This window comes from Canis aureus, chromosome 21 (genome assembly GCF_053574225.1).
Source record: "Canis aureus isolate CA01 chromosome 21, VMU_Caureus_v.1.0, whole genome shotgun sequence".
Classification (NCBI taxonomy): domain Eukaryota; kingdom Metazoa; phylum Chordata; class Mammalia; order Carnivora; family Canidae; genus Canis; species Canis aureus.
This window is the reverse complement of record NC_135631.1, coordinates 21,241,515-21,258,804: the sequence shown is the minus strand read 5'-3', so window position 1 is coordinate 21,258,804 and position 17,290 is coordinate 21,241,515. Positions and strand designations below refer to the sequence as shown.

Sequence of the window (17,290 nt, the reverse complement as noted above, 5' to 3'; positions counted from 1 at the left end):
CCCTGAGGCATAGCTGTCTAGGTAAATTGACTTTCCCAGGACTAAACAAACAGGTTACACCATCTTGATTTGAAGGGACACTATAGAAAGCAGAACGTGTATATATATATATATATATATATAGTATATGTAGAGTCAGAAAGCATTAAAGATAAAATAGTATTTGGGCTCAGTACCACAAAGAATTAGGGCCATGCTTATTTTATTTATTTCTCTTGAACAGATCTTTATCTTCACCCATTGGGTTTCTTGACTGGGAAACAACAGTATTCAAAGACTGGTATAAAATGTGTTTCATCCTTTCTCTATTATAGGCTTTTAGACTACTGGCTTTAGTTTTTAACTTCTGGTTTTAAAGATTTTATGTAAAGTTAGATAGAAGTTTGCTGCTAATATCAGTAAGACATTTTGTCCACGAAGAATGTACTTCATAGAGATCTTTATTTGGTTTGATTATACACAAAGGTAACAGTAAGTCAATATCTAAATTAGCTGTGATATGATTATAATAGAAAAATCCTCAGGGATGTAAAAGAAAAAAAAATCAGGGAAGAATTTAATTTTGCAGTTCTGTTTACATAGTAGATTCCTTTATCTTATGTTAATGGGTATCGTGTCATAAAGGAGAAAATAATATCTAACTTGAGGATCCAAGGATAACAACTGGAGGCTGAAACAGTGGAGGAATATCTCTGGGTTATTAGAGATATTCATTATCTGAGTAGCTCATTGACTCTGAGCAAGAGGTTATGTGATGATGGCAGGATATATGGTGTAAAAATATTTACAAAGTTCCTTTTAATATTTAGAGAAGTTTCTCTTTGCAAGTGTGAGGATAAAATGGGAAGTTGGGTGCATGATTTGCCCTCAGAACATTATCATTGATTTGCCCACTTGGTTTTTTTTTCCCTTCACTTTTTTAGCTAGTTCAGGAAAGGTTTTTCCCCAGTGCCTTTTCTGTTTATGATAAATATCTACAGGTATTTACCAAGAGGCTCACTCCTTCAGTGCTTGATGACTGGGGTGGGCGCATTAAGTTGTTTTATCTGTAAGGCCTCCAGTTTATTCTGCTTTTGTTCTAAAGCTTTTTGAACATCTGCCTTTGGAGATCTAGCAATGGGGCTATTTCCTATTCCAGTTTTTGTTGCATATTACATCTATTTCCAGACTTAAGGCGTTTCACAAAAAGTGAGGAGAAAGCTAGAGGTCCCATGTACATCAGAATGTACTCCTCAAAGAATCTATCCTGGAGGACTTCAATAAATTCTTTCCTTGCTTGCAAGCGTGGATTAGAGTCTAATTTATTTTCACAGAAAACTGGACAAAGACCTCTGAAAGGTTTTGTCCAACATTTCTAGCTTTTCTAAACTTGTCTGGTTTCCTGGGCATTTTTTGATTTCCTAAGCATTTTTGGGATTTTCTCACTTTACTTTTTCCATTCAATTTTTTTTTCATTTGGGAATGTGAACCATTGGTACAGATCTAGGAACTGGCAGTATTATTTTTTTTTAGTTAGCTGTAGGAAATAAAATATTTTTTAAGTTTAATTTCTTTTTTAGTAATCTCTGTGCTTAGCACAGGGCTCAAACTCAGATCCTTAAGACCAAGAATCACGTGCTCTTCTGACTGAGCCAGCCAGGTGCCCCAAGAATTTTTTTAAAGTAATTGCTAACTTCAGAAAAAATAAAAAGCTGTGTTAGGTAGAATGTAATTATGGTATATTATATGGCTGAACACTGAATAAAAATTGTATAGTCATAATAGTATAAATGCTGAAGATTGATTTAAGTCACAATTTTTATGTAACTCAGATTGTTAGATGATGGTTGTACAAGAAAGCCAACTCCCAACTATCATAATAGGAAGTCAGATAAAATTTTTAAGTTGGTAAATCAGCACATATTTAGAAACATGGAGTCAAATAACAGAAACATTCAAAGTGGTTCCCACTTTTAGATCTAATTTTTTTAATTGTGAGAATTATTCAGTAAACATAGAAAAAAAAGTTTGAAGTCCTCTTGAATCTGAAGAACAGAACACAACTTTTATCAAAAAAGGAAGGAGAGAAGAAAAAAAAGTCACATATGTGGATTTTTAAAAAATGCCCCGTGGTCATTTTGATATTAAAAAATTACTTCAGTGAATCTAAAGAATTGTGCCTCAGGTGAACATTTGTGTTTAGATAATAAAATGGGTTTCTTTGGGAATACTAAAAGACTATAGGCTTCTTGTGTACTATTAATTTTAATAACTTTTGATGATATATTTTCTTGAAAGCTTTGGGATCAACCATGTTTAGAGGTGTGTGTGTGTGTGTGTGTGTGTGTGTGTTTTAAAGGTTTATTTATTTGAGAGAGAGAGAGAGCAGGGTGGGGAGAGAGGTAAGGAGAGAGAGGGAGACGGAATCTCAAGCAGACTCACCACTGAGCATGGAGCCCCATGTGGGGCTCGATCCCATGACCCTGAGATCACGACCTGAGCCGAAATTAAGACTTGGATGCTTACTCAACTGAGCTACCCAGGCACTCTGAGCCATGTTTAGAGTTTAAAAACTTTAGGAAATGTGTTTTAATGTGAAGATGCAACTGAAAGCATGATTATTATATGCTGATTCTTTGACAGGTAAAAAAAAAAAATCGTAGGATTACTTTAAAGTTGCATTTAAGAGCATACAGTAATATATGCAATAAATGTTTAACTTTTATTTAAATTGTGAACCTAAGTAAAAGTTAAAATTGGAAGTTGCTCAAATTTATGTTTTGACTTTTCATAATTTTTAAAATAGGAAACTCTTCAGAATCAAAAGGAAACATTAGCAAAGCAACATAAAGAAGCTTTGGCAGCTTTTAAAAAGCAGGTAATTTTATAAGCATAGGTGAACACTACAGTTTCAAATATCTCACCCCCTGCCCCCATATGAATATTATGGCATATCACTTTGAAAATCAAAAGAGTATTAATGGAAGCAGGAGATAGAGTTCTTTGAATCACAAGTGATATGTAGTAGGAGGAGTTAAGGAGGGAAATTAGGAAAACTAGGTTTTTTTTGAGATGTATTTTCATCTCTCCTAAATAAATTAGGTCAGTGATGTGTCTGTGCTCTTGTTCCTTCTCTCCCTTCTCCCCTCTCTCTTTGATGAGAGGATTTTAGGCTCTTACCTTTTCTGCTTTCCTCCTTTACCCAAGCCAGAACTAGAACACTGATAAAAAGCTGAGATACAAGGAGGGAGATGTGAAGAATGAGGAGATGAGATCATCATGCACTGAAGCCTCCATAAATATTAACTATCAGCAACTAAGAGCAGAGAAAAACATATATGTATGTTATTTAAAAAATGAATAGAACTTCCTAAAGTTATTTTGAGTTGTATAGCTCTTCTTTCTAACTTCAGATTTCTCTTCAGCCCCTCGTTAGAAAATCTAAGTGTAAGAAATGTGCTCGTGATAAATACTGTCAACTTTTTTCTTTCTTTTTTTTGAAGATTTTATTTATTTAATCGTGAGAGACACAGAGGCAGAGGCACAGGCAGAGGGAGAAGCAGGCTCGGTACACGGAGCCTGACGTGGGACTTGATCACACCCTGGGCCGGAGGTGGCCTAAACCTCTGAGCCACTCGGGCTGCCCAACTGTTTTCTTATAGCCATTCCAGCATCACCATTTTTTCTTTCTTTTTCCTTCCCTCTTTTTTGTCTTCCCATGAGTGTGTGTGTTTAGAAAGTGAAATGCATAAAAAGAAATATACCTACATAAGATAAATTACTAGTTGGTTGAGGTTATTGTAATGCACACTGTAGTATAGGGTTGTTGAAGCAAATGATGAACTTTTCTTCTTTTTAGTCTGAGATTGGCCTCACCAAAGTTATGGGAATTTTAATTGAAAACTTAAGAAGCAGAAGTCAAATATACCATATAGTATTTTCTAGGAGAGGGGAAGTTTACGTCTCTCTTATCACAAGGGACTTTAGGCAAAATAACAATGTCTGGGTATCTGAAGGGTAGTGGAGAAAGTGCTCTTGGGCTCTTTTTTTCTCCTTGTTTTTGTTTATTTCCTTTCCTCCCCTTGCCTGCCCACCCTTCTCCTCTTCTTGATTCTTGAATGTAAGTGAGGGATGTGGAAAATGAGATGGAGAAGTTCCAAAGAAAAATTTTATTTCTTGTCAGTTTTGCCTAGTATCCTGTGTTGCTTGAAATACTTATTTTTCTTTGGCATGTTGACCCTAGTTACTCTGTTTTAAAATATCACTATTTATTTATTAGACAGCTACATGCATCTTTTAAAAAATTTCAGAAAATACTGCCAATGCTAATACAAATGATACAGATTTCATAAAATAAATTTATTTATTTTGTGTCTTCAAAGTAAAATTTTAAAAAAATTTAAAAAGTGTGCCTTCAGAAAATGTTACATGTTATTATTTAAGAGTAGATGGCAAACTATTGAAACGTTTAAGAAAACAAACTTGTGGAAGGAAAAATTAAAATTTCAAGGATGATGGCATCCCTAATCATGTGATTAAATTGTTCATTTTTTTGGTGACTGGCTTTTTGCCTCCTTTTATGTCTTTTATTATTTTTTATTTTCTCAGTGTAAAGGCAGCACGTTCATATTGTATTAAGTTCAAACAGTATAGATATGTAAAATCTTTTTATAGTCTCATTGACCAGTGTAAATCACTGTTAACAATTTCCTTACCAGTATTTTAATTTTTAAAATTGTTTATCAGTTGCAAATGAAGATGTGTGCCTTGGAAGAAGAAAAGGTATTTATTAATTTTTTAATAATTTAAAGCATAGTTAAGTACATTTTTTTTTTTTTTTAGTTAAGTACATTTAATGATCAGCTGTTCACCACAATGAAAAGGAGTATTAGCAATAGGTAAATGGAGACTGTTAATTGCTTAAAACCTTAGATATTGTAAAGACCCAAGGAAATCATGTTACCTCTGTCATTTTATGGTTGATAATAGTGAAGCATAGCAAGATTAAATGACTTGCTAAAGCCCTTATTCTGAAGTGGCAAAGTTGGGACTAGAACTTAGATCTCTTCAGCCTCCAAATTAATGCTCTTTCTATTTTACTGCAATGTTTCTAGTAAGTGTATTTTTAATGCTTTTTAAATGTAATTACATGTTTAAAAAAACATTAAAATGATTTGCATCTGGATGCAGACCAATGGGAAAAGAAGATACAACTCTGAACTAGAAATTCACCTGGAATTAACTATTTTCTCTCATTATTTAATAGTTAATACATGTTTTATTATATCAGTAATCATACTGTTTATAAAGGCCTTTAAAAAAATTCTTCCATATCTTTATAAGACAAATATACTTGTAACTAATTAGAATATATTTATTCTAGCTCTATGAATTAAATAATTATATAGTGTCCATAAATTCTGTGGAATGCTCTTCTAATAAAATTATTATCATGCACCGAGGCCTCCATAAATATTTGTTATAAATATTTGTTTAATACTGATAAAGTGATTTGCTATAATCTTTTATTCCATGATATTGGTAATCTTATCTTATTGTAAGTTCATGGTATTTTGAAGTCATTAGGGATGTCAACTGTGGTGCAGATCCAAGTTTGAAGCTGTGAAGTGTTAGTTTTAAAGCAGAGGTTTTGGTTCTTGAACTTTTCTATTTTCCCCATTTACACTGGAAAGTACTGAAATATAGGTTTTTTTTGTTTTTTTTTTTTACCTAAAGGGAAAATATCAACTTGCTACAGAAATAAAAGAAAAAGAAATAGAAGGATTGAAGGAAACATTAAAAGCATTACAGGTAAAACGACTTAGTACTGCTTTAAAAATAATTTGATATTTTAACATTGTATTAGTAAAATGTCCAATAAATATGTGGGTTAGCAAAACAAAGCTGAGAAAAATTCATATAGTATACAATTTAGGAGTTCTTCCCTGAAAGCCTTGAGTTTCAAATTAGTAGGATTTTTCCTCATCTTTTATTTTAAAAAGAAATATTAAAATTAGCCTTGAGTTTCAAATTAGTAGGATTTTTCCTCATCTTTTATTTTAAAAAGAAATATTAAAATTAGCTTCATTATTTCTTACTGTAGTATAATTAAATATGTTATTTTTAACACTTTATAGATGAAAAAACCAAGTCAGGCGTATATATTATAACTGATTAACTGTGGTCCTTAAAAAAGTTAAAATAGCATTAAGCAAGTCATGATTATTTGCTAAGAACTGCAAATACAGAAATGATAAAATCATCACATTTGCCTTTAAGTTGTTCACAGTCTCATATAGAATACAGAGGTATACAACAAGTATTGTTTAATAAGTATATTTTTTGAAGGTCTATAATATGCCAAGCACTGTTCTAAGCTCTGGAGATACAGCAATGAATAAAAAGGACGAAAGTCTTTACTTTTATGGAGCTTCCATTCAAAGGTAGAGGGGGAGAAGACAAGCAATAAAATGAGATACAAAGTAAAATAAAGATTGTTAGGGGAGAAAATACATCATTTTGAACTATCTATAGATAACATTGATTACAAAGGCCAAAATATATTTTTAATGGAAGGATCCTGATGGATCCTTAATTAGGTAACTCACATCATAGTGTCAATTTGTTTAAGCATATGATAAACTTTCGTTAGTTGATTAAGGTAGTAAGAAGGTTCCTTTTTCTTCATATCCTTACCAATTTTGTTATCTCTGGTCTTTTTGGTCATTGCCATTCTAATAGGTGTAAGGAGATACCTCTTTGGGTTCGATTTGCATTTCCCTGATAATTAGTGATGTTGAGCTTCTTTTCATATACCTGTTGGCCATTTGTATGTCTTCTTTCTAGAAAAGTCTATCCAGGTCTTCAGTCCAATGTTTATATTGGTTTTGTTTTGTTGCTAGGAATGTACGAGCTTCTGATACATTTTGGATTTTTTTTTATTTTGGATATTAACCCCAATCAGATACATGGTTTGCAAATGTTTCTCCCATTCTATAGATTGCCTTTTCACTCTGTTGATTATTTTGTTTGCAGAAGATTTTTAGTTTTATGTAGTTCTAGTAGACTATTTTTACTTTCATTGCCTGTGCTTTTTGGTGTCATATCCAAAAAATCACTGCCTATACATCAAGAAGCTTTTTCCCTGTGTTTTTTCTTCTGGTAGTTTTATGGTTTCAGGCCTTATGTTTTATGTCTTTAACCCATTTTGAGTTGATTTTTGTATATAGTATGAGATTTTGTATAAGGTGTGAGATGAGAATCTAATTTGCCTTCTGCATGTGGATATCCAGTTTTTCTAACACCATTTATTGAAGATTATCTTTTCCCCATTGTATATTCTAGGTACCCTTGTTAAAGATCAGTTAGCTGTTGGGATACCTGGGTGGCTTAGTGGTCAAGTGTCTGCCTTCAGCTCAGGATGTGGTCACAGAGTCTCAGGATAAAGTCCCACATCAGGCTCCCCATGAGGAGCCGGCTTCTCCCTCTGCCTATGTCTCTGCCTCTCTCTGTGTGTGTCTCATGAATGAATAAATAAAATCTTAAAAAAAAAAAAAAAAAAAAAGATCAGTTAGCTGTAGTTGCATGGATTTCTGGTCTCTTTATTCTGATCCATTAACCAGTATGTCTATTGTTATACTAGTATCATACTGTTTTTGTCACTGTAATTTTGAAATATATTTTGAAATCAGGAAGCATGATACCTCTAGCTTTGTTCATCTTGCTCAAGTTTGCTTTGGCTATTATTTTCTGGTTTTAGGGGCTTTTGTGGTTCTGTATGAATTTTAGGATTTTTTTTCTATTTCTGTAGAGATTAACATTCTGATTTTCATAGATTACATTGAAGTGGTGGATCACTTTCAGTAATATGGACATTTTCACAATAGTAATCCTTCCATCCATGAGCACAGGATATCTTTCCACTTACCTGTCTTTTCAAATTTCCTTCATCAATGTTTTATAATATTCAATGTACAAATATTTTATCTCTTTGGTTAAATTTATTTCTAAATATATTTTTTGTTGTGAATGGGATTGTTTTCTTAATTTCCTTTTTGGATAGTTTGTATATAGACATAAGGCTGATTTTTATATGTTGGTTTTGTATCCTACAACTTTACTGTATTCATTTTTTAGTTCTAACACTGTTTTTGTTGAGTGTTTAGGATTTTCTACATATCTGATCATGTCATCTCCAAACAGAAAATTGTACTTCTTGCTGATTTGGAAGCCTTTTATTTATTTTTTCTTGTCTAATTTCTCTGGCTAGGACTTTCAGCACTGTGTTGAAATTAGTGATAAGAATGAGTATCCATGCCTTCTACTGAAATGATGGTGATGTTTACTGTGGGCTTTTTATATATGGCCTTTATTGTGTTGAGGTCAGTTACCTTGTATACTCATTTTGTTGAGAGTTTTTATCATGGATGGGTGTTAAATTTTGTCAAATGCATTTCTACATCTATTGAGATGAACATGTGAATTTTTAAAATTCTGTATGTAGTCTATCACATTGATTGGTTTGCATATGCCAGACCACCTTGCATCCCAGGGTTAAATCCCACTTGGTCATGGTGTATGAACCTTTAACATGCGTTGAATTTGGTTTGCTGGAATTTTATTGAAGATTTTTGCAACTGTGTTCATCAGGGATATTGGCTTATAGTTTTCTTCTGTTGGCTTTTTCTGACTTTGTTATCAGAGTGATGCCAGCCTCATAAAATGACTTTGGGAGTGTTTCTTCTTCTTCTGCATTTTGGAAGAATTTAAGAAGGACTGGGATATTTTAATTCTTCAAATGTTTAGTAGAATTTGTCCATGAAGCTATCTGGTCAGGGATTTTCTTTCTTGAGAGTTTTTAAATTATTGATTCAGTTTCCTTATTTGTGATCAGTATGGTCAAGCTTTTTATTTCATCTTTCTTCAGTTTTGACAGATTGTGTGTTTCTAAGAATTTATCCATTTTTTCCAGGTTATCCGATATGTTGGAGTGTAGTTGTTTTTTATTTCTGAGGCATCCATTGTAATGTCTCCTTCCATTTCTGATTTTATTGATTTGAATTTGTTCTCTTTTTGTTAATCTAGCTAAGGGTTAGTAGAGTTCATTTATCCTTGCAAACAATAACTTAGTTGTGTTGATTTTTTTCCTGTTGTTTTCCTATTTATTACTTAATTTCTGTTCTAACTTTTATTATTCCCTTTTGCTGACATTGGGGTTAGTTCTCTTTTTTCCTAGTTCTTTGAGATGTAAAATTAGACTGTTATTTGAAATATTTCTCTCTCTCTCTTTTTTTAATGTAGGCATTTATCATTATAAAAATACCCACTAGTACTACTTTTGCCACATCCCATAAGTTTTGTTATGTTGTGTTATTGGTTTTATGTGTTTCAAGATGCTTTTTAAATTCTCCCTTTTTGGACACAATAATTATCCAAGAATGTTGTTTAGTTTCCACATACTTGTGAATTTTCCTGTTTTCTTACTGTTATTGATTCTTGTATCATGCCACTATAGATGGAAAGATACTTGGAATGATTTTGATCTTCTTTTTTTTTTTTTTTAAAGATTTTATTTATTTATTCATAGAGATGCAGAGAGAGAGAGAGAGGCAGAGACGCAGGCAGAGGGAGAGAAGCAGGCTCCTTGCAGAGGGCCTGACGTGGGACTCGATCCCGGGACTCCAGGATCATGCCCTGAGCTGCAGGCGGTGCTAAACTGCTGCGCCACCGGGGCTGCCCTGATTTTGATCTTCTTAAGTTTGTTAAGACTCATTTTGTGACCTAATGTGATCTGTCCTGGAGAATGTTTCACATGCACTTGAGAAGAATGTATTCTGCTGCTGTAGGGTGAGAACTTCTGTGTGTATGTCTGTTTATGTTCATATGATCCATAGTGAGGTTTAAATCAGCTGTTGCTTGGTAGATTTTCTCTCTGGATGTTTTGTACATTATTGTAGTGAGGTATTAAAGTTTCCTATAATTACTGTATTTCTGTCCATTTCTCCCTGTAGATCTGTTGATATTTGCTGTATATATTTATATATATATTTATTATCTCTGATGTTGGGTACATATACAGTTGTTATAGCTGCCTGTTGAACTGACTCCTTAACATCATATAATGATCTTTTTTTTGTCTCCAAAGACAGAATTTAACCTGAAGTTTATTTTACCTGCTATAAATATAGCCACCCCTGCTTTATTTTTGGTTACTATCTGGTATATTTCATTTATCTCTGTACTTCAGCCTATTTGTGTCCTTAAATCTAAAGTGACTCTCTTGTTGATAGTACAGTAGTCCCCCTTTATCAATGTGGAGTATGTTTCAAGACCCCTAGTGGATGCCTGAGACCATGGATGGTATTGAACCCTAAATATACTGTTTTTTTCCCTATACCTAAATACTTATAAATAAACTTATAAAATAAATTAAGCACAGTAAGAGTTTAATAATAACTAATAATAAAATCAAACAATTATAATAATATATTGTAATGTTATGTGAATATGATCTCTTTTTCCCTTTTTTCTGTCTTTCTTAACATATCTTGTAGTATCTTATAATACTAACCTCACCCTTTGGGGGACTTGGGGGGCTCAATCCATTAAGTGCCTGACTCTTGATTTCAGCTTAGTTCATGATCTGAGGTTGGTGGGATTGAGCCTTGTGTCAGGCTTCATGCTCAGCAGGGAGTCTGCTTGAAGATTCTCTCTCTCTCCCTCTTCCTCTCCCCCTTCCCCTACTCTTCTCTCTTTCAAATAAATAAATCTTAAAAAACAACTCACCCTTCTCTTCTTGTGATGCTGTACGATGATCAAATGCCTGTGTGATGAGATGAAATGTAGTGAATGATGTAGGCATCATGACATAGTATTAGGCTCATATTAACCTTCTGATGATACATTAGAAGGAGAGTCATCTGATTCCTAATTGCATTTGACCATGGGTAATTGAAACCATGGAAAGGGAAACCACAGATAAGTGGGAATAGCTATATATCACTAGATTTTTTTTTTTTTATCCTGTCACTATTCCTTTTGGTTGAAAAGTTTAATATTTACATTTAAAACAATTATTGATAGGTGTGGAATTACTGTTGTCATTTTGTAAATTGTTTTCCATCTCTTTCACAATTGTTTTGTATATCTCTTTTCATGGTATTTTTATAATGTAAAAGTAATGTAAAAAACTTGATGTTTTTGTAATGATTTTCTTTGATTTTTTTCCTTTTATCTTTGTGTATGTATTATAGTTTTTTATCTTTATGGTTATCTGAAGTCTCGCATAAAATATCTTGTAGTTATAACTGTTTTAAATTGATAACAACTTGAATTGCATACAGCAGCACTACACTGTAATTGTCCCCTTAACTTTGTGTTCTTATAGCCAGGGTTTGCATCTTTTTATATTGTGTATTCATTAATAAATTTTTATTTTTAATTTTCATATAAGGGTTAAAAGTAATTTACTACTGATTCAGTCTTGAGTTACTCTGTATTTGTCTATATACTTACCTTTACATATGAGAATTATACTTTCATATGTTTTTGCATTGCTGTTTAGCATGTTTCAATTTGAAGAATTTCCTTAAGTATTTTTTATAAGGCAAGTCAAGTGGTAATTGATTCCCTTAGTTTTTGTTTGTCTGGGAAAGACTATATCTCTCCTTCATTTTTTAAATGATACTTTTGCTTATGTATAGTATTCTTAGTTGGCACATTTTTCTTTTGTTACTTAAAATATATCATCCCACTCTCTTCTGGCCTGCAAGGTTTCTGCTGAGAAATCTACAGATAATCTTATTAGAGTTCTGTTATACATGACAAGTTGTTTTTCTCTTGCTACTATCAGAATTCTGTCTTTGTTCTTGACAACTTGATTATAAAGTGTTTCAGTGTATTCTTTTGGTTCATTCTCTTTGTAGTCCTCTGAGTCTCATTAATCTGGATGTTCACTTACCTCCCAAGATTTGGGAAGTTTTCAACCATTAATTTTTAAATAAGCTTCCTCTGTCCCTTACTCTTTTCTCCATCTGGGACTCCCATAATGCTTGTATTGATTCCATTGATGCTGTTTTATAACTCTTGTAGGCTTTCTTCACCCTCTAACCTTCTTTTTTCTTCTCTTATTAAATAACTTCAGATGATCTGTTTTTTTTTTTTTAATTTTTTTTTATTTATGATAATCACACAGAGAGAGAGAGAGAGAGAGAGAGAGAGGCAGAGACACAGGCAGAGGGAGAAGCAGGCTCCATGCACCGGGAGCCCGACGTGGGATTCGATCCTGGGTCTCCAGGATCGCGCCCTGGGCCAAAGGCAGGCGCCGAACCGCCGCGCCACCCAGGGATCGATCCCAAGATGATCTGTTTTCAAGTTCACTGATTCTTCAATTCAGTGTGGCCATAAAGCTCTCTCTTTTGCATTTTTTCATTTCATTCATTGCATTCTTCAGCTCTACATTTTTTTGGTTCTTTGTAAAATGATTTCTATTTCTGTTTTGAATTTATTTTCTTACATATATTTTCCTGATTTTATTGAGTTTCCTATCTGTAGATTTTAAGTAAATTATTTTTTCCTACTAATGATTTATTACATGATGCTGTGATAAGATACTTTGTCTTCCTGAGCCTCATTTTCCTTTATGTAAAGTGAAGAAATTGAAATATGTCAGAATTTCCCAAACAAACAGAATTTCCCGAACAAGATCACTTCATGAACCACTAACATATCTACATTCCTTACTCTCAAAGTCAGGAATAAGGAATTTGGGAGAGGTCTTCATTTACCCACCCAGAAGAGGCATAAATATGAGAGCATAGATAGAAGATGGTAAAAGCTGGATTGGGAGATTTTCAGCTCTATAGATCTATTATGTCATTATTTCATTAAATTTTAAACTTACTGAATTTATAAATTAAGATAGTAATTACTTCCACAGAACTGAGGGCATATTTAATACAATAATTTATTGATTGTACCATTGAAACACAATTTTATTAAGCCTTCACTAACACAGTGACAAGGGAAATTACATTCCTGTAGTGTGTACATTTATCCATGAGGAATTGGTAGACATTTGGATATTTTTTAGCTTGGAGAATCATAAATTTACAGAGATATTGGAAATACAATATAAAGAACTTACGTTTTCCTGAATGATTTAAGAGTAGTGTGCCATCTTATACCCTACTATCCCCAAAACTATAGTTTATCTTTCCTACAATCAAGGACATTCTCTTATAAAACCATAACAACACCATCAAAATCAGTGAGTTAACGTTAACATATAATTAAAATCTAATTATCATACCCCAGTGAGGTTTTACTAGTTGTCCTAATAAGGTGTTGTAGAGCAAAAAGATCCAGCTTAGGATCTTGGGTTGCATTTGTTTGTCATATCTCTTTAATTTCTTTTATCTAGACTAGTTCGCCAGTATTTGTCTAATTTTTATGGATTTGACACTCTTAAAGAATACAGACCAGTTATTTTGTAGATGTCCAATGTCTGTTTATAATGACGTTTCCTCATGATTAGAATTAGCTGTATGGGGCTGCCTGGGTGGCTTAGTGGTTTAGCGCTGCCTTCGGCCCAGGATGTGATCCTGGAGACCCAGGATCGAGTCCCACATCAGGCTCCCTGCATGGAGCGTGCTTCTCCCTCTGCCTGTGTCTCTGCCTCTCTCTGTCTCTGTGTCTCTCATGAATAAATAAATAAAATCTTAAAAAAAAAAAGAATTAGTTGTATGTCTTTGGCAGTAATATTACAGAAGAAATTTCTTGTTCTTATAATTGAATCCTATCAGACAGTTCATGATTTCATTTTCACTATTGGTGATGTGCACTTTGATTAAGGTAGTATCTGACAACTTTCTCCATTGAAAAGGAACTCTTTTCCCCTTTGTAATCAGAGTATTTTGTAGGGAGATACTTTGAAATTATGTAAATCCTGTTTCTAATAAAAATTTTACTATAGTTGTATATTTGTTTATATCAGTATAGATTCATTGTTTTTTTCAATGGATTAAAATCTATGACTGTAATTTATTTTGTTGCTCAACACACCCTTGATTTGGTGAGTGGAAGTCCATAAAGCCAATTACTGAGTTCTTTGGATATGTCTTCATTCTTTCAGCATTTTCCTGCTTTTAGATAAAAGCAAAATATGTCAGGATCATTTTGTAATTTATCTGACCCTGCACTGGAATGAATCATTTCTCCATGTTTCCTTGGTTCCTTTTAATGGCAAATGGTATGTAGAAGCAAAGATCTGGGCACTGTTATACTCATTACTATGGGTATGTCACTGCTCTCAGACTTACTTGGTAGACTGAGATCTATGTATGTATTATATACACACAAATATAATTTATGTTTATGTATAATTTATAATGTTTATTTTCCTAACAACCTGTGTATATCAAAACTATAAATTCACATTACCTCCAATTTTAATACAAAACCACAAGGTTAATTGTAGTTTATTTCCTTTCTGTACTTACACATTTCTTTTCTATTACAGTGAGAAATGTGACATTCTTTTTCCTTAATATTTTTACTTCTTTGATAAACTACCTTGTATACAACCAGTTTGGCATTTTGCCATGCCTTCTTCCTAATCTGGATGCCCCTTTTTTTCCTGCTTTGAGTCTGGCACTATGAGCTGGGTTACCCTTTTACAGGAATTTTACTGGAATAAATTTTATTTTAATTCCAGTATAGTTAACATACAGTGTTATATTAATTAGTTTCAGGTGTACAATATGGTGATTCCAACAATTCCATACATCACTCAGTGCTGTTTATGACAGATGCATTCCTTAACCACTATCACCTATTTTAACCTTCTCCCCATCCACCTCCCCTCTGGTAACCATCAGTTTATTCTCTATAGTTAAGAGTCTATTTCTTTGTTTGCCTTTTTCTTTTCTCTCCCCTTCTCTCTAAACTTTGCTTATTTGTTTCTTAAATTTTACATGGAAGTGAGATGATACGGTATTTGTCTTTCTCTGACTTATTCTGCTTAGCATTATACACTCTAGCTCCAACTATGTCGTTGCAAATGGCAAGATTTCATTATTTTTTATAGCTGAATAATATTCCATTGTATATATTGCATACACACACACCACATCTTTATCCGTTCATCTATCGATGTACACTTGGGCTGCTTCCATATCTTAGTTATTGTAACATAGCTGTAAACATAGGGGTGCATTTATCCCTTTGAATTAATTAGTGCATTTCGAGGGTAAATACTGAATAGTGCAATTACTAGATTGTACAGTAGTTCTCTCTTTAACTCTTGGGGAACCTCCATAATGTTTTCCACAGTGGCTGTACCAGTTTGCATTCCCACCAACACTACATGAGTGTTCTCTTTTCTCCACATCCTTGCCAACACTTGTTATTTCTCGAGTTTTAGCCATTTGAACAGGTGTGAGGTGATATCTCATTTTAGTTTCGATGGGCATTTCCTTGATAATCAGTGATGCTGAAGATCTTTTCATGCGTCTGTTGGCCATATAAATGTCCTCTTTGGAAAACTATCTGTTCATTTTTAATTGGATTGTTTTTGGGGTGTTGAGTTTAAGTTCTTTATATATATTGGAAACTAACTCTATCGGATATGTCATTTGCAAATATCTTCTCCCATTCCAAAGGGTGTCTTTTAGTTTTGTTTATTGTTTCCTTTGCTGTGCAGAAGCTTCTTAAAAATCGTGATGTAGTTCCAATAGTTTGTTTTTGCTTTAATTTCCCTTGCCTTGAGAGACATATCTAGAAAAGTGTTGCTACAGCTAATGTCAGAGACATTTCCGCCTGTGGTCTCTTCAGGATTTTAATGGTTTCAGGTCTCACAGTTAGGTCTTTATCATTTTAAGTTTATTTTTGTGCATGGTATAAGAAAGTGGTCCAGTTTTCCAACAGCATATTTTGAAGGGACTGTCAACAGTTGGATATTCTTTCCTGCTCTGTCAAAGATTAATTGAACATTTATTTCTGGGTTTTCTGGGTTTATTTCTGGGTTTTCTATTCTATTCCATTGATCTATGTGTCTATTTTTGTGCCAGAACCACACTGTTTTCATTACTACAGCTTTGTAATATAACTTGAAGTCCAGAATTGTGATGCCTCCAGGAATTTGCTTTTCTTTTTAAAAATTGCTTTGGCTATTCAGGGTCTTTTGTGGTTCCATACAAATTTTAGAATTGTTGGTTCTAGTTCTGTGAAAAATGCTGTTGGTATTTTGATAGGGATTGCAATTAAATGTGTGGATTGCACAGACATTTTTAACAATATTTGTTCTTCCAATCCATGAGAATGGTATGTCTTTATATTTCTTTGTGTCCTCTTCAGTTTCATTCATCAGTGTTTTATAGCTTTCAGAATATTGGTCTTTCACCTTTTTGGTTAAGTTTGTTCCTAGATATCTTTTTATTTTTTGTGCAGTTATAAATGGGATTTGTTTTCTTTTTTTTAAATATTTTATTTATTTATTCATAAGAGACAGAGAGAGAGAGAGAGAGGCAGAGAGACACAGGCAGAGGGAGAAGCAGGCTCCATACGGGGAGCCCGACGTGGAACTCCATCCTGGGTTTCCAGGATCAGGCCTTGGGCTGAAGGCGGCGCTAAACCACTGAGCTGCTAGGGCTACCTGGATCTGTTTTCTTAATTTCTCTCTCTGCTGCTTCATTACTGGTGTATAGAAATATAACATTTTTCCACATCAATTTTGTATCCTGCAACTTCCCTGAATTCGTTTATCAGTTCTGGTAGTATTTTGGTGGAATCTTTTGGGCTTTTTCTTTTCTTTAGTAATCTTTACACCCAACATGGGGCTTTACCTTTTGACCCTGAGATCAAGAGTCACATGGTCTTCCAACTGAGCAAGCCAGGTGTCTCTCATGTTTTCTGTATATAGTATCCTGTCATCTGTAAATAATACCTTACTCAGCTTCTGACTCCTCCCAGTAGTTGAGGAAACTACTTGGATCTTGAAGAAATCCTCACAGATTTCCCTCTCTCTCATTGGGATCCTCTTTTCCCCATTCAGGCCTGACACCCTGTTCTGGAATGCTGCCACCATGACCCCTTCATCCCTTCCCTGAACACTAACCTTGCCCTATCCCACCCCATGGACTTAGGACTGAATTGTTCAGGAAGGGGAAAAGGTTAAATATTTTTAAATATAATTTTGAAGGATTTTATTACCAAGTAACATAAAGCTCGCTAATGGAAAAATAGTGGGAAAATAGGGTTTGCTCTAAAGAAATGCATTTTATAGTAGCTTTTTATGAAACTTTCCATAAAGTGA

General features: G+C 33.6%; 1 protein-coding gene across 16 annotated transcripts in view; it reads left to right on the top strand.

Moving 5' to 3' along the window:
- CCDC73 (coiled-coil domain containing 73) overlaps positions 1-17,290 on the top strand; it is a 138,136-nt gene that overhangs the window by 55,337 nt on the left and 65,509 nt on the right. For 7 of the 16 annotated variants that reach the window (XM_077863484.1, XM_077863489.1, XM_077863486.1 and 4 more), the window contains 3 exons: positions 2,786-2,857; positions 4,726-4,761; positions 5,716-5,790. The exons of 2 other annotated variants lie outside the window; for them this stretch is intronic. In XM_077863484.1, the coding sequence (XP_077719610.1) occupies positions 2,786-2,857; positions 4,726-4,761; positions 5,716-5,790 (183 nt within the window). Of the gene's footprint in view, positions 1-223; positions 281-2,785; positions 2,858-3,186; positions 3,320-4,725; positions 4,762-5,715; positions 5,791-17,290 lie in introns of all 16 variants that reach the window. 7 more of the 16 variants (XM_077863492.1, XM_077863487.1, XM_077863493.1 and 4 more) reach the window with 5 other exon arrangements.